We start from the raw sequence: 24259 nt of genomic DNA on the forward strand, positions 1-24259 counted from the left end.
CTGGAGGTTCTATGGAAGCTGTATAAATTTATGCTAGTAGGAAGGAAGCTAACGACATGACATACCAACACTAGGGTTAGACCATTGACAGTTATTACACTGCATTTTTCGAGAGCAATTGAAATAGCAAGTGACACTTGACACAATAAATACTCCACATGTTTGCTTCTGTTTTGCCATGATTCTTGAAGTGGTGTACACACTGTGAAATATTACGATCATTAACACGCCGTACTCGTACTTACTTCCTGAGAGTTATTCGAACTAAAGGCTGTTAGAGGTCATGTATGCATTTCTTTTATTTAATGATAAACAAGGTAACCAAAATGTATTTTACGATTCATAATGAGTAGAAGATTTGGCTCAGGTGGACTACACAGAGGTTGTGTGTGGACATTGTGTCTTCGGATTGTATGGGATGATGAATTGAAGTTTGCACTAGGATTTTATCTGTGCTTGTTCGAGGAGACTGACTAGAGCAAAGAGTTGTTATGGAAGTGAAATGATATTGGTGATAAGGTTTATATGTATCGACGTATTGAAGAGGTATTATTGAGGTATTGAAATTGTGTGAAGCTGATGATTATTGGAGTTTTGGTGGACAAGAGGTAAGGTAAATGATGTTGATGATAAGGTTTATATGTACGACGTAAGAGGTATTATTGAAGTATTAAGATTATGTGATGCTGATGATTATTGGAGTTTTGGTGGATAAGAGGTAAAGTAAGTGAGGAGCATATTATTTTTTTTTGTTGGTTTATATGGAACAAGGAGGATGAAGATGGTAGACTAGAACACTCAAGTGGAAAGTAGATTGTCTACACACACACTTTGTGAAATCAATAAGCAGTATATACTTTTTTTTTTTTTTTTGGAGAGAGGAAGCATTTGGATATCTTGGCACACTGACAGCTGTTCAGAAAGCGTACATTTTGATTTGGCTTGGCAAACATTGGTCTTGACATGATGACTACGACGTTGACTAACTATTATTGACTGTTATACATTGCTGCCACTACTACTTGATTCACAAATTGAACATAAAATTTTGGACAGAATTGCATTTACACAGTTAACACTATTCAATTACACAGTAGTACTTAAATGTGGATGAAAGATGAGTGAGTGTGTTTTGTGTGTTTTCCTTTCCTAATCCCAAATAATTGGTACCGACCTATCTCCTAAATATTATTTTACTTGTTTGTTTTGGCTTGCACTGACACCAATAATTATTATAGGTTTACTGGTATTTGTGTATTTGTAATAGTTAATATGACAATTATCTAATATCAATTGTGTGTTTATTATAATTTGTATGTTCAGTGTAAGAGCATTGATAATAATTTTGTAAAAGCAAGTGTGTGTGCATTCAAACTGTTGTTCATGCTTGCACCTATTCAACATTGCTGGGTGCCACTAGGAGATGTTTAATTTCTGCTGATAAACTCTGATGAACTGTCTAATTAGTGATAGTGAATATTATGGACTGTTACCTGCACTTGTTCAACATAATGGGTGCCACTTAGGAGATGTTTAATTTCTGCTGATGAACTCTGATGAACTGTCTGATTAGTGATAGTGAATATTATGGACTGTTACCTGCACCTGTTAACATTACTGGGTGCCACTGATGGAACTGCTTCTACTGAAATAATGTCACTTGTTGGTGTCTGCATCTGCTCAACATTGCTAGGTGCCACTGATGGACTGCTTCTACTGAAATGATGTCACTTGTTGGTGTCTGCACCTGTTCAACATTGCTGGGTGCCACTGATGGACTGTTTCTACTAAAATGATGTCACTTGTTGGTGTCTGCACCTGTTCAACATTACTGGGTGCCACTGATGGACTGCTTCTACTGAAATAATGTCACTTGTTGGTGTCTACACCTGCTCAACATTACTGGGTGCCACTGATGGACTGCTTCTACTGAGATAGTGTCACTTGTTGGTGTCTACACCTGCTCAACATTACTGGGTGCCACTAATGGACTGTTTCTACTAAAATGATGTCACTTGTTGGTGTCTGCACCTGTTCAACATTACTGGGTGCCACTGATGGACTGCTTCTACTGAGATAATGTCACTTGTTGGTGTCTACACCTGCTCAACATTACTGGGTGCCACTGATGGACTGCTTCTACTGAGATAATGTCACTTGTTGGTGTCTGCACCTGTTCAACATTGCTGGGTGCCACTGATGGACTGTTTCTACTAAAATGATGTCACTTGTTGGTGTCTGCACCTGTTCAACATTACTGGGTGCCACTGATGGACTGCTTCTACTGAAATAATGTCACTTGTTGGTGTCTACACCTGCTCAACATTACTGGGTGCCACTGATGGACTGCTCCTACTGAGATAATGTCACTTGTTGATGTCTGCACCTGTTCAACAATGCTGGGTGCCACTGGTGGAACTGCTTTACTGAAATGATGTTACTTGTTGGTGTCTGCACCTGTTCAACATTACTGGGTGCCACTAATGGACTGTTTCTACTGAGATAATGTCACTTGTTGGTGTCTGCGCCTGCTCGCCATTTTTGGGTGCCACTGTTGAAGCTGTTTAAATACTGCTGATGAAATGTTATGAGACTGCTATTTGCACCTGTTGATCATTGCTGGGTGCTACTGTTGGAACTGTCAACTACTCTGAGGAGTTCTACTTGTTTATTGAACTATTGAAAGGATTTTATGTGAATATTTGTAAAACTGATTTTTTGTGTGTTTACTGTTTATGAGATGTTATGAGACTCTTACCTGCACCTATTCGTCATTGATGGTGCCATTGATTGAATTATACTTGTGTAAACTATTGTGTAAAATCACATGTAGGAAAGCATTTGTATTCCCTATTGTATTATATATATTAGGTTATTGAAGGGTCAGTGCAAAACCAAAATTTATTTAGTGATGTGATATTTACTTATTAATATTACTTTTTAATTTTTGTCTGTATTTTTTGGACGAATTTGGTGGTATTTTCACCACCAATGCTGGCAAAAATACCATCAAATTCTAGCCCGTGGAGGAGGGGCATATGAAAGGTGGCTACACTGAGTCACAGCGCCAGAGATTGCGGCAAAGAGTATTATTCAGCCGCCTCCACTGGCAGTGCTTGCTGAGAAGTCGTAGTGGAGAGTACCTGTCGAGAAGTCGTGGTGGAGAGTGCTTATTGAGAAGTGGGCAGTAGGAGTTCCGATGTAGCCGTGACTAGTTGTGAGCATGTTGTATGCAGTTGTTCTGATGGGTTAAACAGCCGATGCTGTTCGATTGCGGATGTTGTAATGATCAGAATGTATGTTTCGTCAATATATATGATGGTAATACATTTTTTTTATTTTTATTTCAAATGTCTTAAACAATAATGCCTCTTGGTCACAGGTTCAGTCAACAAAGCATCTGGCTTGTGTTCATGTATTAGAGTGTAATTCTGCTTTCTATGTGCAAGTATAGTATTTCAGTTTTATTTAATTAATTCAGTGTAAATGGTATTTAAAATATCTTGTCTTTTTGAGGAAGAACCGTGCCAGATGTGTACGTTGAATCACACTTCCACACACAGAACAGCTACACTTGTGCCTTGTTGCTTCGTAGCTTTCATAGCTGCTGGGGACGTAATTAATTGTGTTAACGGAAGTTTTCTTTCGTTCTTTGTTGTTATTCTATGCAGTCAGATTGCGTACTAATACCAGTCAGGGCCAACCGGTTACGAGACTTCGTAGCCGGACATACAACGACAAAAAATAAAATTATTTGCATTATACATAATTAAGCCCCCATGCAGTAGTTCTTTAGTAACTATTTATTTTCAAAAAACTTTCACCTCCTGTTTTACCTCTTAGTGGTTGAATTTCCAAAACCGCTGCAACACGTACTTTTTATTTTCTGTTTAAGAAGCCAAATACCAGTTTTCGTAGTTCCAGCTTCAAAGTTGTCTTAATAGCGACATACTTTCCAGAAGTCTTTAATCCCATGTTTCTCCCCTTTACGAATGGAATTTCGGAAAATCCTTCCTTAAACGATTCCTACAGTATAAGATCCACATCCTCTCCAAACTTCAAGTTTCTATCCTTAGCGGTTTGGGCTGGGTGATGATCAGTCATCCAGGACACTGCCTTTTATCTATAGAGATTAATGGCAAGCTTCCGCAATTTTGTGTACCATGTTTATGTATGACACATAGGCCAACATTATAAGGCACACCGATTTTGATACAATGGAAGAAAGCTTGATATCCGATCTGTCTGCCCTGGCAGCATACTTCCGTAAATGGAGGCTTATGCCTAAAGCCACGAAGACAGAAGTAACTTGCTTCCACCTCAGTAACAGAGAAGCCGACAGAGCTCTGGAAGTATACCTTGACGACACACACCTCAACCACAACAAGGAGCCAATGTACCTGGGGGTCACGTTAGACAGAACCTTGTGACTTAAATCACACCTTACAAAAGCAGCTGCCAAGGTGAGAACAAGAAACAACCTCATCCATAAACTCTGCGGAACTACCTGGGGATCAACGGCAACATCTCTCGGGACGTCTGCGCTGAGCCTGGTATACTCTGCGGTGGAGCACTGTGCACCAGTATGGCTAAACAGTAGCCATGTGAACAAAATCAATGCCGAACTTAACAACACGATGCGCATTATTTCAGAAACTGTTAGGTCTACACCTAACATATGGCTACCTGTCCTCAGTTATATACCACCCCCAAAAATATGACGAGAACCAGCCTTGGTCAGGGAATACAACAAGATCGAAGCAAACCCTGAATTACCGGTATACATCGATATACCTGATCCGTGTATCAAGAGGCTTCGTTCAACATCCTTCTCTTGATCTCGACAGCCTCACTGGGGCTAACATCAACTCTTGGAGAAGAGAATGGCTCCAAAATGCCCCAACAACTTGCCACTAATACCTTGTATTACTGAGGCAGTCCCAGGGTTTGATCAGGCCCGCAAGATCTGGTCAACTCTGAACCCACTAAGAACTCGCCATGGAAGATGTGCTGACTCACTCTTAAAATGGGGACTGCTGTTGTCGCCAGCATGTGACTGTGGCGCGCCTAAGCAGACCATCCAACATATCAGAGGAGAACGCAGTGCCAGAGCGTCCAGCCGGGACTTCGAAGAATTCCTCATGGCATCCGAAAAAATCCATTGAATATATACAAGGAATAGATGTTTGTCTGTGAATATATATAATGTTATGTAATGTAGAATAACATGATCCAATACTGAAATGTACTTAAATGCCATACGCTAAATAATAAATAAAAAGAGAATAACAAGGTTCGACAGACGGTTGTGTTGTGTCGCTGTTATAATTGTGCTACTCTGCACTGATGTATGGGTGTTTCTCATTTAAACCAATATATGAAATGGGCTATTCTTTTCGGATTAATGTCATATTTTCGTGTTATAAGCATACTGTTTACACCTTTTATGCACAGATAACATTCGTGTTCCAAATATGAATTCAAAAATAACACTGTTGCTCCAAATAAGTGCGAATGCATATCAATTTTATCTATGGTCTTTGCGTAAACATGGAATATGCAACACAGACTTACAATCGTGGAGATAAAAGGAGAAGCGAGATGGCGCTACAGACTTCGATTGTACGTTGTTTTGAAGCCCGAGTGGGTGGCGCCTGCTGCCATTTTAAGTAACCTGAAACATTAGGAGACCACTGTTTACGATTGCTTCTTGCTAATTATTTCTGTCGTGTGTATGCAAGAGCTGTTTTAAATACCAAGAATTACAGTTCTTACATAAATAATATAGTGTCAGCAAAGAATTGCGAACGTTTTTCTGCTCCTGAATGCGTATTTGCTCTAGTGATACGACATATTTTGCCTCGTTAGCGTAACTCGTTTTTTGCTGCTATATTTTGGAACGAGAAGGAAGCTATGTGAAAAGCATGCTTCCGTAATCTATTTAATTCCACTTTTACTGTGCTTATATCGACAGCAAATGAAACTGGAACTCCAAAACAGAAGCTTGTTTGTTTACTGGTATCAGTATTGCTTCTTGTACGTCACATTTTCATATTTCAACTCATATGCACAACATTTTTAGCGTTCACATTTTCAAAAGACTTACATACTTGCTCTCTGCCGGCCCATGAACATGAGCAACGAGAAGAGAAGCAAGGCAATGAAAAACGCAGCAAAGAAGAGAGAGAACGGACACTGAGTAATGTGAGACAAAACCTCAAGTCAAATGACAGAAATAAAACCACTACAGTAAAAGTAAAGAATACAACAATAATTCATGTATAGAAAAGAAAATATTGCTTGGACGGCTCCACTTACGAATTAAATGTGATTGCTTTAAACTTTAGATTACGATCAGATCGATTAGTGCACCCGTAAACAACGAAAGCTGACATTTTTGGTGAAACGAGTATGTCTCTACACAACTAAAGCACCGCACACGGTCGAAACTGGGCACGAGCGTCTCAGAGTGTGTGAACCTAATATTTTGGACTATTTGAGATGGCGGACATCGGCTTCAAGTCTGTGACGTAATGACACCTCCCTTGTTTTTTCACCTTCATGCTTACGACCTTACGTCTTTGACCATCAGTCAACCAGTAACTTCGACAATATATTTTCAGGCCATGTTCACTGCACACGTAACGACTGTATTGATGTTTATTCTGTCGCTCAACTATCCTATATTTGGAAAATACACTGAAGAGCGAAAGAAACTGCTGGAGGGAAATGACACCATGAATACTGCAGGGCTGTTCATCCGCAAGAGTACGAGGAGGTGTAGATCTCATCTGAACAACACTTTGCAAGGTATCGCAGATATGCTCAATAATGGTCGTGTCTGCGGAGTTTGGTGGCCATCGGAAGTGTTTAATCTCAGAGAAATGTCCTGGAGCCACACCGTAGCAATTCTGGACGTGTGGGGTATAGCATTGTCCTGCTGGATTTGCCCAAGTCAATGAACATGAATGGATGCAGGTATCAGACAGGACGCTTGCATACGTGTCACCTGTCAGAGCCGTATCTAGACATGTCAGCGGTCCTATATCACTCAAACTGGACACGCCCCACACCTTTACAGAGCCTCCACCAGCTTGAACAGTCCCCTGCTGACGCGCAGGGTCCATGGATTTATGTCTCCATACCCGTACACGCCCATCCGCTCGATACAATTTGAAACGAGACTCGTGCGACCAGGCAACACGTTTCCATTTATCAATAGTCTTGTGTCACTGTTGATGGGTCCAGGCGAGGCGTAATGCTTTGTTTCGCGCAGTCAGGGTACACGAGTGGGCCTTCGGCTCCGAAAGCCTATATCCATGATGTTTCGTTGAATGGTTCGCATGCAGACGCTTGTTGATGGCCCAGCATTGAAATCTGCAGCAGTTTGTGGAAGAGTTGAACTTCTGTCACGTTAAACGACTCTCTTCAGTCGTCGTCGGTCCCGTTCTTGCAGATTCTTTTTCCGGTCGCAGCGACGTGGGAGATTTGATGTTTTACCGGATTCCTGATGTTTCCCGGTACACTTGGTCGTACGAGAAAACCCCCACTTCAGGGCTACCTCGGAGTTGTTGGGCCCCATCGCTCGCGCGCCGACTATAACACCACGTTCAAACTCACTTGAGTGTTGATAGCCTCCTATTGTAGCAGCAGTAACCGATCTAACAACTGTTGTCTTATATAGGCGTTGCCAACCGCAGCGGCGTTTTCTGCCCGTTTAAATATCCCTGTATTTGATTACACATGCCTGTACCATTTCTTTGGTGAATCAGTGTACGTTTGCTACGTGTCTGCGATATATTTCGGTGACTTTGTACTTATGTACACGCTATAACGATATGTTTACGTAATGTGTATACATAAACATACAGTTATAAATCTCCCCGTTCTTAGTCGCTAATTATAACAAAATGGTTCAAATGGCTCTGAGCACTGTGGGACTTTACATCTGTGGTTATCAGTCCCCTAGAACTTAGAACTACTTAAACCTAACTAACCTAAGGACATCACACACATCCATGCGCGAGGCACGATTCGAACCTGCGACCGTAGCGGTCACGCGGTTCCAGACTGTAGCGCCTAAAACACCGGCCGGCAATTATAATTATATGTTTACTTTTGTGCTGTAACATATAGCTATAATGAGCGGTGGAAATATATTTGCGAACGCGGACCGTGTGCGGCTGTTTCTTGTTGGATCGTCTGATTAGTCGGAAGTTGCATTGGAGAGGAGAGTAAATGCCTATTCAAAATATAATTGTTTTTGGATAGCACAACATGAATTTCCTAAGGGACCGTAGTTTATCATGCATTTACCAGTAGAATATGGCGCGGAGAAAATATTTCGCCACATGCAACTTCCGTCCGATTTCGACGAAAGAATTCGGGACTGTGAGCTCTCTATTTGGCAGAAACATAAAGAAAATTAAATAACTTCATGAAGGAGTGAGACATAGATTCTATACTAAATAAATAGTCCATACACCAGTTCCATTTAACTCTGAATTTATGGCAATTAATAGATGAACTTACACTGCAATGAAGGATTTAACATGGGTGCCGTTTAGACTGGCATTTCTCTTCTCGTCATGAAAATAATTCCTTTGACGTTTTCACATACACGTCGCACAATAAATCTACTGATATGCAGTATTGCATTTTTAGTACTGCACTTTAACTTTACACTGAAATAACATTATTTTTAACAATAATAATACGTCGGCAAGACATTCGCGTCCGACACAAGTTACAAGAGACAAGAGAAAATGAGTAACTGAGTAACTGTTCATCGAGAATATCTCGTACATCAAAAGAATGTGTAAAAGTGTTCTTCTCAGAATGAGATTTACACTCTGCAGCGGAGTGTGCGCTGATATGAAACTTCCTGGTAGATTAAAACTGTGTGTCGGACCGAGACTCGAACTCGGGACCTTTGCCTTTCGCGGGCAAGTGCTCTACCAACCTTTTTCTTTTTACTTTTCTTTTTTTAATTTTATTTTTTTGTCTTTCATTCTTTTTTGTTTTTTCTTTTTTTTAATTTTTTCCCTTTTTTTAAAGCCCCTTAGGAAAATGGAACTAAAAAAACCGTAAGTGCCACCGCCACTTTTCATCCTATAACAAAAAAATCTGGTCCACTTCAGGCGTTGGCTCCTGACTAAACCTACCCCAGAGAGCTGCCTGTATACCAGGGCAAATATGGGAAATCAAGGTTAGGGCTATCCTTACAAACAAAACTAAATCTTGCTTTTTCTGAATTTTTTTTTAGTTTTGTTGTGTAATTGGTCAGAGGCCTTCTGTGACCCGCTGGTAATATGTTGAGTCACGTCTTCTCGAAATTGATGTGTTCCGTTCAATTGTTCAGAAATGTTCATTGGTTCAAACAGGAAACCTTCTTCTCTCTTGGCTTAACACATTCCAGCTGCGAGGCGGGTCGTGGAAAGCACTCCCTAGGAATTTCGAGAAAAATTGTCTGTATTTTTGGTGACGGACAACGACATAATGACGGTCATTGAGGTATGTCCAAAAATCGAGTACAGAGTCTACAGTTTGTCCAAATAGGTAGTGAATGGCATGTCCGCGAATCCAATTCACAGCATTGGTCTTCGTCCGAGGAAAATAGTCACGTTCCGGAAATAATAATGAAAGGGGAATAATCCGATCCGGAATGTCCCGCTTTAGGAAAGCCACAATACGTCGAATCAAGTGCCAAACCTCCGCCGCCGGTCCGCAAACAAACCGATGTTCGTCATTGTCTGGCACTCCACACGTGGAACATAGAGGCGATTGGGCGAGGTGGATGCGATGAAGGCGAAGTTGGTTGATTTGCTTACCATTGACAGTTAGGTACCAGACAGATTGAACTTTCGTGTCAAGGCAACAGGCGAACACCGCGCGCCATACATGACGCCAGTCAACCTGGGGAACTTTTGTTCAATCGGGTTAGGTGGACGACCTAATTGGAGTACATTGTATACTGCCTTTGTCTTGAGTAAAAGCTGTCTTGGTAAGGTGAGGCGTAGATAACTGAGTTCAAGAAAGAAGTATCGTATATAATGGAACTGGGCCGGAACATCCGAGATGATCACTGGGGCTGACAGTGAGACCGGCGAGTATGCCGACTGGGGGAGACCAGTGAGGCTCGTGGGGCAACGTGTCCGTACCGCCACCTGGGAGCTGACAAAAACCAGCTGAGCTGCCCAAGCACGACTCACGCCCCGTCCTCACAGCTTTACTTCTGCCAGTATCTCGTCTCCTACCTTCCAAACTGCATACAAGCTCTCCTTCTTCTGTCTGTTTTTCGCTTCTGACGGCGCTTCGACAATAAACACGTTACGTCACAGGACGTTCGCCTTTTACATTCTCGCAACATTATTTGCTAACTGTAGCTGTTGCCGAGGGACTGCTCGATTAGTGAATGATTTAAAATGATAAGGCAATCACATAATGTTACAACGCTGAGACGCTCAGTTTAATAGATCTTAACGATTATTTCTCTTAACAAACTCTTATTATAACCAATATGTAAGTAGCATTACTTCGATAATTTTTACAGTGATACTGGAATGGCTTAATAATCTACGGCCCTTCTCACTACTGAACATTTGTAGAATCGTGATAGTTATATAAAATAAAGGCATATGCACAGTAAAATGGCGGAAATATACTTCAAAGTGGGCTGAGTTTGACAAGACCTCTGCTCCATGTTGATTCCTGTAGAGGAGACGTTACTTTCTCCAAAATATTTCTGTTAGTTTCATGACTTTTCGGGGTCAATTCTAGTGCACGATACCACACATCGGCTTTGACCAATGACGTAAGGTGTGATGTAAATTTTGTTTGTGCCGCAGATTGCTGTCGCTGAACGTTAAATTATTTCTATGGATTTACTCGTTGCACGCATATATTAAAAAATCGATGTAGATAGTTTTGTTTTCATCTCGTAATTTGTTTTCGACATCTTTTGTTAACTAATGTGGTCGTGATTTATAAGTTGTCGTGATTTATAAGGTCTTGATTTCTGACGCTGTTCATTATGGATGAGTCAGTTGTTTTTACTGCGAAAATTCTGCTTCAGAAAATGAGTGACCGTAAATCAAATATAAAATTTTTGCAACCATTGGGCGTCATTGCTGAATTTTGCAAGTGTTGTGTCTGTGTAAATTTATGGTTTTGACGAAGGTTGCGTCATCACGAACTTCCGACGAATTCATGAGCAAAAAAATAACATATGGAGATCCATACGCAGGGGGACGTGTTTCGAAAGATCGAGGCTGAATTTAGAAGTAATTGTCATGCTAACCTACTATTTTTGCTATGAATATTCTTGCAAATATGTCATGCACGAAGCAGAGGTTTCGTGTGGCACTGTAGTCGACTGGTCTGCGGGGAATTTATAAAGTATGGGAGGGGGTTGGGGGGGGGGGGGGGTGGCAGGGGTTATAGTTGAAGTAGATGAGTCACATTTTGGAAAGAGAAAGTACGAAAGGGGTTACGAGGTTGTTGGGCTTTGGGTTTTTGGAGTAGTAGTTTCTGGAGGAGATTGTGCTGATGTATTTAGGTTAGTACCAAATCGGACAAACGAAGTCTTGACATCTTTAATAGAAGAATATGTGGAAGAAGCTTCTGTAGTCATGTCGGATGGGTTTGCTTCGTACAAGGGGTTGGGTGAAAGGGGTTATCATAATTTGGTCGTGAATCACAATATTCAGTTTAAAGATTGCAAGACGGGGGCGTGTAACTATCGAGGGGTATTGGGGGGCTGTAAAATCTGTTGTCGGGCAGGGAAAGAGAAGTATTTCTGTGTTGCAAGGCCATTTAGATGAATACTGTTGAAGGAAGAGTATTCCTAAAGGTTATTGTTTATTTCTTGCATTTGTGAAAGTAGTCAGCAAAATGTACAAGCCTCGTTTTGTTAGTTAGGTGTTGTTGGGTCTGATACTTTTTTCTTGTTTTACGTTGCGTTTTTTTATGTTACTACATTGTGCCAGTGCTACATTTTTGGTTTCTCTGCAGGGAGGTTTTTCTGTAGTTTTAATATTTTCTGGTTACAATGGTGGGCCGAGGGGTATTGTTGTGTCTTTGCCGGAGGGTTTATGTTACTGACTCGTCTTTTCATTTTTTTACTATTTTAAAATTTTACGTCTGATTGAGGGCGGGTGTTAGGGAAGAACTGATTTGAGTGGTACCTCATTCGTGCTTGGCAGTTTGCGTTTCTTATTATTTTTTTCATTAGTTATTCTGGATTTTACTTCTTTCGTTACAGTTTGACCTTCTAACATTATTATTTCTTGTTACGTCCTTATCTCGTTCTTGTCAACCTCGATCGTTGACTCCTTTGGAAGTTCATATCCGGTAAGTTTCTTTTTATGTAGCCAGTTTTATCTACATCTACATTTATACTCCGCAAGCCACCCAACGGTGTGTGGCAGAGGGCACTTAACGTGCCACTGTCATTACCTCCCTTTCCTGTTCCAGTCGCATATACTTCGCGGAAAAAACGACTGCCGGAAAGCCTCTGTGCGCGCTCGAATCTCTCTAATTTCACACTCGTGATCTCCTCGGGAGCTATAAGTAGGGGGAAACATATTCGATACCTCGTCCAGAAACGCACCCTCTCGAAACCTGGACAGCAAGCTACACCGCGATGCAGAGCGCCTCTTTTGCAGAGTCTGCCACTTGAGTTTGCTAAACATCTCCATAACGCTATCACTCTTACCAAATAACCCTGTGAGGAAACACGCCTTATCGATGTTTCTGCTACACTTCTCTTAGTTTTGCTGTGAAAAATGGCTCTGAGCACTATGGGACTTAACATCTGTGGTCATCAATCCCCTAGAAGTTAGAACTACTTAAACATAACTAACCTAAGGACAGCACACAACACCCAGCCATCACGAGGCAGACAAAATCCCTGACCCCGCCGGGAATCGAACCCGGGAACCCGGGCGTGGGAAGCGAGAACGCTACCGCACGACCACGAGATGCGGGCATTTTTACTGTGACTCCTGGTGTACGGATTTTACTGAGCGTTATTTGGAGCTACTGTATCTGGTGTGACTTTCGTGTAGTATAGTTATCGGTTGCAAGGTTTGGTCATTTTTGCGTTTTATTTCTTTACGTGTGCAGTAATGTGTGTAAAGATTTTCATTTTTTGAAAGTCTAGTCGTATTCTGTAGTTCACTAGCAAGATCATTTTTTTAAGCACGTTTCTGATATGTTATAAGATTTTTGCGCAACAAACAGTAACACCAGAATCGGTAACTAGAAATGAGCTCCTACTTAGATTGTTTGTAGTTACCGATTCCAACTATTCGACGGTTCATTATTTAGATCGTTTTTGCAGTACGTGTGGAAAATATAATAATGCAGTTGTAATTGCTCTCCTGTTATTATTTATTTCAGTCATCTTCAACTCTTTTAAATGAAATTCGAGAGTAAATAATAGCCGCGTTAAATGTATTATTTTATGGCATGTTGCATTCGTTTGTTTAAGAATATGATCCGTTCGACTCATAGATTGTCCATTGCAGCATCTTTGCCTTACGTATCACGTCATTGGTCAAAGCCGACGGGTGGTATCGGACACTAGAATTTATCCACTTTCCAGGAAGGCACGTTCCGTTCACGTGATTTCATCTCAACAATAGCAAGCAAAGTGTGTAATTTTCTTTTTCGTTGCTGACCAGAGCCACTGACAGGCTGACAGCTCCGGAAACAACTTACTGCGACCGTCCCACAACAGGCGGTGAAAATAATAAAAAAATATGTGTCCAGCCTGTCACGTCAGCTCGACAGCAGGAAGTGTACTGAACAAACTTTTGCGACAGGTGAGGGAACCGACTCGCTCCGCTCGTGCCAGCTGACAGTAATTTCTGTTTTGCCGCCACGTCACGCGGAATGAGACGTCGCGGGGACGGGGTATAAGTGAGGCTGCGTCCACGCAGCCCGGCGTCACAGCCTCCCTCCGCCAGCCGCCATGAGGACGCTCCTGATCGCCGCAGTAAGCGCGCTGCTCTTCTCCGCCGCCTCGAAGGTAAGCCAGCGAGCGGCTCCTCCAGCTACAACTGCTGGAGGCTCCAAGCACCGTTTCCTTACTGCCTGGAGCCTTTCGCAAATACTTTACGAGTAAAGTCCGCGTATTCGTGTGCCGTCAGTTGTTGTTGTTGTTGTTGTTGTTGTTGTGGTCTTCAGTCCTATGGTTTGATGCAGCTCTCCATGCTACTCTATCCTGTGCAAGCTTCTTCATCTCCCAATACCTACTGCAAACTACATCCTTCTGAATCTGCTTGGTGTATTCATCTCTTGGTCTCCCTCTACGATTTTTACCCTCCACGCTGCCCTCCAATACTAACTTGGTGATCCCTTGATGCCTCAGAACATGTCCTACCAACCGATCCCTTCTTCTAGTTGTGCCACAAACTTCTCTTCTCCCCAATCCTATTCAACACCTCCTCATTAGTTATGTGATTTACCCATCTAATCTTCAGCATTCTTTTGTAGCACAACATTTCCAAAGCTTCTATTGCCTTCTTGTCTAAACTATTTATTGTCCATGTTTCACTTCCATACATGGCTACACTCCATACAAATACTTTCAGAAACGACTTCCTGACACTTTAATCTATACTCATTGTTAACAAATTTCTCTTCTTCAGAAACGCTTTCCTTGCCATTGCCAGTCTACATTTTATATCCTCTCTACTACGACCATCATCAGTTATTTTGCTCCCCAAATAGCAAAACTCTGTCTCTGACAGAATTACAATGTCATCGGCGAACCTCAAAGTTTTTATTTCTTCTCCATGGATTTTAATACCTACTCCGAATTTTTCTTTTGTTTCCTTCACTGCTTGCTCAATATACAGATTGAATAACATCGGGGATAGGCTACAACCCGGTCTCACTCCTTTCCCAACCACTGCTTCCCTTTCATGCCCCTCAACTCTTATAACTGCCATTTCCTTTCTATACAAATTGTAAATAGCCTTTCGCTCCCTGTATTTTACCCTTCCAACCTTCAGAATTTGAAAGAGAGTATTCCAGTTAACATTGCCAAAAGCTTTCTCTAAGTCTACAAATGCTAGAAACGTAGGTTTGCCTTTCCTTAATCTAGCTTCTAAGATAAGCCGTAGGATCAGTATTGCCTCATGTGTTCCAATATTTTTACGGAATCCAAACTGATCTTCCCCAAGGTGCCTAAAGACAAACACACAGTTTCTAGTTAGTGAATGACGCAACCAGCCTCAGATACTTTCAGAATGTTTTATTTTAGTGCCATAACCGGGGTCAGGCTACTATGCTCATCTTCAGGTGGATAATATTTTTCGTTGCACAGATGTTTCGGCTAACAGCATGTCGTCTGCTCCACACTGTACAAGAATATACACTACTGGCCATTAAAATGCAGATGATAAACTGGTATTCATTGGACAAACATATTATACTAGAACTGACATTTGATTACATTTTCACGCAACTTGGGTCCATACATCCTGAGAAATCAGTACCCAGAACAACCACCTCTGGCCGAAATAACGGCCTCGATACGCCTGGGCATTGAGTCAAACAGAGCTTGGATGGTATGTACAGGTACAGCTGCCCGTGCAGCTTCAACACGATATCACAGTTCAACAAGTGTAGTGGCTGGCGTATTGTGACGAGGCAGTTGCTCGGCCACCATTGACCAGACGTTTTCAATTGGTGAGAGATCTGGAGAATGTGGTGGCCAGGGCAGCAGTCGAACATTTTCTGTATCCAGAAAGGCCCGTACAGGACCTGCAACGTGCGGTCGTGCATTATCCTGCTGACATGTGGGGTTTCGCAGGGATCGAACGAAGGGTAGAGCCACGGGCCGTAATACATCAGAAATGTAGCGTCCACTGCTCAAAGTGCCGTCAATGCGGTGACCTACACATGTAACCAATGGCACCCCATACCATCACGCCGGGTGATACGCCCGTATGGCGATGACGAATACACGCTTCCAGTGAGCGTCCACCGCGATGTCGCCAAACACGGATGCGACCATCATGATGCTGTAAACAGAACCTAGAGTCATCCGAAAAATGACGTTTAGCAGGTTCGTCGTTGAGTGCACCATCGCAGGCGCTCCTGTCAAGGGTAACCGCAGCCGTGGTCTCCGAGCTGATAGTCCATGCTGCTCCAAACGTCGTCGAACTGTTCGTGCATATGGTTGTTCTCTTGCAAACGTCTCCATCTGTTGACTCACGGTTCGAGGCGTGTCTGCACGATCCGTTACAGCCATGCGGATAAGATGCCTTTCATCTCGACTGCTAGTGATAGGAGGTCATTGGGATATGGCATGGCTCTCCGTTTTAGCCTCCTGAACCCACCGATTTCATATTCTGCTAACAGTCATTGGATCTCGACCTACGCGAGCAGCAATGTCGCGATACGATAAACCCCAACCGCGATAGGCTACAATCCGACCTTTATCAAAGTCGGAAACGTGATAGTACGCATTTCTCCTCCTTACATCAGGCATCACAACTACGTTTCACCAGGCAACGCCGGTCAACTGCTGTTTGTGTATGACAAATCGGTTGGAAACTTTCCTCACGTTACCACGTTGTAAGTGTCGCCACCGGCGCAAACCTTGTGTGAATTCTCTGAAAAGCTACTCATTTACATATCACAGCATCTTCTTCGTGGTGTAGCAAATTTAATGGCCAATAGTGTATAAACACTATGTGATCAAAAACATCCGGACGCCCCCAAAAACATATGATTTTCATATTAGGTGCATTGTGCTGCCAGCTACTGCCAGCTATTCCATATCAGCGTCCTCAGTAGTCATTAGACATCGTGAGAGGACAGAATGTGGCACTCCGCGGAATTCACGGACTTCGAACGTGGTTAAACACCCTCTTGCTTCCCACTGTTGAGGACAATTCGGGGATGACGATTGTATCTTCCAACACGATCGAGCTCCTGTTCATAATGCACGGCCTGTGGCGGAGTGGTTGTACGACAATGGCATTCCTGTAATGGACTGGCCGCCACAGAGTCCTGACGTGAATCCTGTAGAACACTTTTGGGATGTTTTGGAACGCCAAGTTGGTTCCCTGCTTTAGCGACCGATTTCGATATCTATCCTCAGTGCAGCACTCCGGAAAGAATGGACTGCCATTCCCCTTCCAGCACCTGATTGAACGTATGCCTCCGAGAGTGGAAGCTGTCACCAAGGCTAACGGTGGGCAAACACCATACTGAACTGAATTCCAGCATTACCGATGTAGGGCGCCACGAACGTGTACGTCATTTTCAGCCAGCTGTCCGGATACTTTTGATTATATATATATATATATATATATATATATATATATATATATATATATATATATATATATATTGAACTATATGAAATAAAATTACCATAACCTCTGAATGATTTCCATTGGGACATTCAAACTACACGGTTGGCCACGGGGCATGGCTGGAATTTGTATGCGCATGGGCGTAATTTGCTATGACGACGAAGCCACTTTCATTTGTATGAGTTCGTCAGTAAACAAAATTGGTGTATTTGGGAGACTGAGAATCCGCATTTCGCTATCGAGAAGTCGTTTCGCCCTCAACAGGTGACTGTGTGGTGTGCAGTGTCCAATCACGGAACAATCGGTGCGATATTCCTTGATGGCACGGTGACTACCGAACGGTGCGTGAAGATTTTGGAAAATAATTTAATCGCCATTGTCCAAAGCGACCCTGATTTCCACAATAGGTGGTCCATGCAGGACGGAGCTCAACTCCATTGAAGCAGGATAGTGTTTGATGTCCTGGAGGAGCGCTTTGGGGGCCGCATTCTGGCTCTGGGGTACCCAGAGGCCTCGATTCGCCGCCATATTCTCCGGATCTGAATTTGGTGTCATATCCTCTGAACACATGCGAGTTCTTTCTGTGGGGCTGTCATAAAGACAAGGTGTACAACAATAACCCCAAAACAATCGCTGAGCCTTTCAAGAGGTCATCGACTTCATCGATGTTTCGACACTTCAGCGGGTGATGCAGAAGTTCGCTGTTCGTCTGCGCCACATCATCGCCAATGATGGCAGACATATCGAACATGTCATAATCATACAGTCTTTTCAATTTAAAGGAAAAAAATCAAGTGTATAATGCACGTGCGAGGCTCGACATGCATTTTAAGAATATTACGAAGTGAGCCACAGTGATTTATTTACAATACGTGTGCTATGGCGGAATTCAGGAACATATATATCGAGCTACAAAACCACGTGGGCCACACCGATACAGATCGCCATCTCCTGGAACGTATTCTGGGCAGACTACATGCTGTTGATCAAAACATCTCCGTAATGAAAACTATTAGCCGTCTGAAACTGGACGTGGTAGCCCAAAATCGGTTATGGCGCTAAAATGAAACACTTGAAAAGTAGTTGAGGCTGGTTGTGTCGTTCACCAACCATCATTAATGGGCGCGGAGTCCACAAGATCAAAAATGGTTCAAATGGTCCTCAGCACTATGGGACTTAACATCTGAGGCCATCAATCCCCTAGAACTTAGAACTACTTAAACCTAACTAACCTAAGAACAGCACACAAAGCCATGCCCGAGGCGTGAAGCGCCTAGAACCGCTCGGCCACAGCGGCCAGCTCATGAGTGTTTGAGGTTGTCGACATCACATAGTGGTGGTCACCAGGACATCTGTCTCTTTCGTATCAATGTATTTTTGAAGGGGAAAATGTAATGTTCTCGGCATTTTCAGATTGTTTTCACGTGTTATATAATTTTCTTAAATACGTCTTGGACTCTGGAAAAATCATCTTAACCGATCAACTGTGTAAGATACTGAAGACACAGGAACAAATCATCGAGAAAGTAGAACCCTGTATAGAGTAACAACGTAAAAACGAATGGTTGTGTGAGGGAAAAATTTTAGCAGCAAAAATGTAGTTCAATGAACCAATTAGCGAATGTTCGGGGTGTTAGGGGTGTAAATGCAGACGTTTTTCTTAGTGACTGAGGACAGTGTACTGAACAACATTACATCAGTATTTACTTCATCTGCAGACTAATAATTGTAGCTATGTTTTAGGTTGGTTACTACCTCCAAGAATGTGCACCAAGAGGAAGCTATTAATTTTAATTTTCCTCTGGGTAGCAAGTCAGGTGGATACAAAACGGTTAGCCTATACAGAGAGGGGTAGTCTACTTAGTGGCGCAGTTAAGAACATATAGAAAACATCATATACTAAATTATTTGACATGCTTGTGGAAAAACTGTTAGACGCAGAGAAAAAACAGCATATTAAGGGAGGTTTACTATCTTTGGCCCGAAAAAAGACGTTCTTTGAGAGTTTTTTCCTCGAGATGTGTTATGGCTATCAATTTCAATTTGGTCAAAATGTTTATTGATATTTCCTCTACAAACTGGAATTTTTTCGACCGGAAATGTCGAAGAGCAAAGGCGAAAATGCCGTCGGAACGAAACAAAATTTCGATGTAGACCTGCACGCACAGTATGTCAAAGGTCAGCCGGCTGGTCTCAAATCAAAATTGAGTTGACGTTAGCGAAGTATATAAGATTCTTTAGGAGTTGTACTTCGCTTAAGTTATTTGGACCATAGGAAACAAAATGGCGGTCATTTGAAAAAATAGGGTTTTTTTCATCGATTTTTCGACTTCGTCGGCCAAGTAAAAATATTTATAGTTGATGGATCGGAATAAAAGTGGAACAACTCCTAGACAATTTAGTTAGCTTCGTCGGAAACAAAGAGTCATGTCAATCGGTTCAGTAAATTTGAAGTTACCATACCGCGCGATCAAAAAAAGTCCTTTCGAGAAAAACGCGTTTGAAGTTTTGACTACATATAAATGCAATATTACGCAGCGTACGTTCAATCTGCTCTTCGGGGTCCATAAACTAGTTCTTCCGCTTTCTCCTAGAGGGCGTTCTGCTCGATCTGGGCCATCCTGCGCTGCTCCAGAGCCGCTCGCACTGCCGGTGACGAGCCGTTTTCGGCCGCTTGAATCCGGTGGTCGTCCGAATGCTTGGCGAACTGCGTCGAATAGGGTCCCAGGGTGCCGTCCATCGTTGTCATTGTCTTCAGAATTGCTGAATACCCTTGGTTGAAGCTGCTCACTGCCAGGAAAGTAGTAATCTCCACAGTCTTTGCACCAGAGTGCAAATGCTTCGGGGCTAACTTCCAAACACACGCGTTCAAACTTTCATTTGAATTTTGTGTGTCTCCTCCCAAGCACTGGTACAATAAGTCGTCCTCCGAAATAAAAAATAAAAAAAAAACTGGTGCGTGAAAAATGCCGATTTCAGGGAGGTGCACTTTTTTTTCAACCGCGAATAACAAACATTTCCGTTCCGTTTACGGAAAAACCGTTTCAGGGGTTCAAAAATGTAATTTTAAAAAATCGAGTTTTGAAGCAAAAGGTAGTAAACCTTTCCTTAAGGCACCAGTGATCACAAAATCAGTACCTACACTGAAGTCTCTAAAATCATAGGGTACTTCCTAATATGGTGTCGGACCTGCTTTTGCCCGGTGTAATGCAGCAGTTCGACGTTGCATGGACTCAGCAAGTCGCTGGAAGTCCCATGCAGAAATAATTAGCCATGCTGCCCCTATAGCCGTCCATAATTACGAATGTGTTCCCAGTACAAGAATTTGTGCACGAACTGACATATCGATTATGTCCCATAAATGTTCCATGGGATTCATGATGGGCGATCTGGGTGGCTAGATCATTCTGTCGACTTGTCCAGAATGTTCTCCAAACCAGTCCAAAAAGTTGGGGCCCGATGACATGGCGCGTTGCCATCCACAAAAATTGTATCATTGTTTGGGAACATTATTTCCATGAATGGATGCAGATGATCTCTAACTAACCGATCGTAACCATTTCCGGCCAGTGATCGGTTCACTTGGACCAGAGGACCCAGTACATTCCTCGTAAACACAGTCCCCACCATTATGGAGACACCACCACTTTGCACAGTGCCTTGTTGACAACTTGGGTACATTGTTTCGTGAGGTCTGCGCTGCACTGGAATCCTATCAATCGGGACTCACTTGCCCAGACCACGGTGTTCCAGTTTTATAGAGCAGGGGTCTCCAAACCTTTTCGTCCGCGGGCCACATTGACTCCTCCACGAAGTCATAAGGGCCAACATCTACCTAGTGGGATTGAAGCACCCTAGAACTCCACGATCACCGTAATGTAAGGCTAAAGGAAAGATGAAATCGCAAAAATCAAAGGTTGTGGGAATAGCTAGCACTGAAACGAACTACGATTTTTATTTAATTACATAATTTTGATTGGTGGACGTACCTGACCGCAATTCTGGCGTATTTTATTCTGGCGAATTTCACCGACGAAAAAGTATGTCACTGCACATTCTTCACGAAAGCGCCCTGCAAAGTTAACGAAATCCCAAAATCATTGTTAGCAACACAATTACAGCAAGACGTAATAACGGAGGTAGAGTATGTCAACGCATTGTTATTTCAAGCGGCGCAACAATACGTGTAGTTATGCAGTCCTGTAGCGAGCAGCAGGGCCAATGTCGCGGTGTGTTGGTCGCGATAGGCCTCGACACGCAGTTGTCGGCAGTACATAGGTAGCACCTCAGATATTTGGCGGGCCGGATACCGGGGGTGTCCGGCCAGCTAACGCGGGCCGGTTTGCCGGCTCCCGCGGGCCGTAGTTTAGAGACCCCTGGCCTAGAGTCCAACCAAAATGGTCACGAACCAAGGACTCGCGCTGCAGGCGATATCGAGCTGTTAAGAAAGGCACTCGCGTCGGTCGTCTGCTGCCACAGCCTATTAACGTCATGTTTCGGTCCGCTGTCCTAACGGATACGTTCGTCACACATCCCACACCGATGTCTGCAGTTGTTTCGCGCATGGCTGCTTGACTATTAGCACTGACAACTCTATGCAAACGCCACTGCGTTAAGTACAGGCCGTCGGCCACTACTTTGCCGGTGGTGATATACCGGGTGATCAAAAAGTCAGTATAAATTTGAAAACTTAATAAACCATGGAATAATGTAGACAGAGATGTAAAAATTGACACACATGCTTGGAATGACATGGGGTCTTATTAGAAACCAAAAAAAAAAAAAAAACAACGAAGTGTTGCTAGACGCGTGAAAGATCTCTTGCGCGCGTCGTTTGGTGATGATCGTATGTTCAGCCGCCACTTTCGTCATGTTTGGTCTCCCAGGTCCCCAGACATCAGTCCGTGCGATTATTGGCTTTGGGGTTACCTGAAGTCGCAAGTGTATCGTGATCGACCGACATCTCTAGGGATGCTGAAAGACAGCATCCGACGCCAATGCCTCACCATAACTCCGGACATGCTTTACAGTGCTGTTCACAACATTATTCCTCGACTACAGCTATGATGGTGGACATATTGAGCATTTCCTGTCTTACTTTGTTATGCTAATTATAGCTATTCTGATCAGATGAAGCACCATCTGTGGGTCATTTTTTGAACTTTTGTATTTTTTTGGTTCTAATGAAACCCCATGTCATTCCAAGCATGTGTGTCAGTTTGTACCTCTCTATCTACATTATTCCGTGATTTATTCAGTTTTCAAATTTATACTGACTTTCTGATAACCCTGTATAATGCCTGAAATTTGGTATTCTCGGCACACGCTTGACACTGGGGTGGTACTGGGAGTAGTGAATTCCCTAACGATTTCCGAAATGTGACGTCCTACGTGTCAAATTACAACCACCACTCCACTTTCAAATTCTGTTAATTTCCGTCGTGTGGAAACCTTTTCATACGAAGCACCCGAGTAGAAATAATAGCTCTGCCCCTGCACTGCCCTTTTACACCTCGTGGATGCGATACTGCAGGTATCTGCGTACGTTCAAATCTGTATCCCATGACTTTTGTCACCCCAATGTATACACCTAATACCATGTAGCATAAGGTGCGAGGTGAAAAAATATTTAAATCCATTGGTACAATGGTGAAGCAAGGAGAATGCGTAAACTTTCCAAAAGAATTCATAAATTCGTTGAATGGCCTTGGTATGCCATAGCAATACAGCGTCTGAACAACGCCGTAGAAGCGGAAGAAAAAAGAAAGTCAATAATCATGCCACAAATTCCAATCAAGTCAATTAACTTAACATTCAGCCTTTAAGTCTCCAATTTCCGGTAAGGTTACCATATAGTACAGCTAACAATAAGGTACAAAGGGAGAGAATCCAATGTAGCCGAGTGAATTTAAAATAATCGTGTTTCTCGGACGGACAGTTATACGAGATGTGATTGGAAAGTTTTAAGAATGGGCTTATAATTGTACAATGGTGGCACTTAAATGGTACTGTGATGCATCTCCTTCAAAATACTCTACTGGCCATTAAAACGCCTACACCAAGAAGAAATGCAGATGATAAACGGGTATTCATTGGACAATTATATTATAAGAGAACTGACATTTGATTACATTTTCACGCAGTTTGGGTCCATAGATCCTGAGAAACCAGTAGCCAGACCAATCACCTCTGGCCGCAATAACGGCCTTGATACGCCTGGGCATTCAGTCAAACAGAGCTTGGATGACGTGTACAGGTACAGCTGCCCATGCAGCCACACGATGCCACAGTTCATCAAGAGTAGTGACTGGCGTATTGTGACGAGCCAGTTGCTCGGTCACCATTGACCAGATGTTTTCAATTGGTGAGAGATCTGGAGAATGTGCTGGCCAGGGCAGCAGTCGAACATTTTCTGTATCCAGAAAGGCCCGTACAGGACCTGCAACATGCGGTCGTGCATTATCCTGCTGAAATGTGGGGTTTCGCAGGGATCGAATGAAGGGTAGAGCCACATCTGAAATGTAACGTCCACTGTTCAAAAATGCCGTCAATGGGAACAAGAGGTGGCCGAGACGTGTAACCAATGGAACCCCATACCATCACGCCGGGTGATACGCCAGTATAGCGATAACGAATACACGCTTCCAATGTGCGTTACCGCGATGTCGCCAAATACGGATGCGACCATCATGATGCTGTAAACAGAACCTGGATTCATCCGAAAAAATGACGCTTTGCACCCAGGTTCGTTGTTGAGTACACCGTCGCAGGCGCTGTCTGCCTGTGATGCAGCGTCAAGGGTAACCGCAGCCATGGTCTCCGAGCTGATAGTCCATGCTGCTGCAAACGTCGTCGAACTGTTCGTGCAGATGGTTGTTGTCTTGCAAACGTCCCCATCTGTTGATTCAGGGATCGAGACGTGG

General features: G+C 43.0%; 1 protein-coding gene across 1 annotated transcript in view; it reads left to right on the forward strand.

Annotated features, from left to right (window-relative positions):
- The first annotated feature begins 13956 nt into the window (after positions 1-13956).
- Positions 13957-24259, forward strand: part of LOC124551288 — an 84919-nt gene continuing 74616 nt past the window's right edge. The window contains exon 1 of the mRNA XM_047126290.1: positions 13957-14032. Coding sequence (XP_046982246.1) covers positions 13976-14032 — 57 coding nt within the window. The 5' untranslated portion in view covers positions 13957-13975. The remainder of the gene's footprint in view (positions 14033-24259) is intronic.

This window comes from Schistocerca americana, chromosome 9 (assembly GCF_021461395.2).
Source record: "Schistocerca americana isolate TAMUIC-IGC-003095 chromosome 9, iqSchAmer2.1, whole genome shotgun sequence".
Taxonomy (NCBI): domain Eukaryota; kingdom Metazoa; phylum Arthropoda; class Insecta; order Orthoptera; family Acrididae; genus Schistocerca; species Schistocerca americana.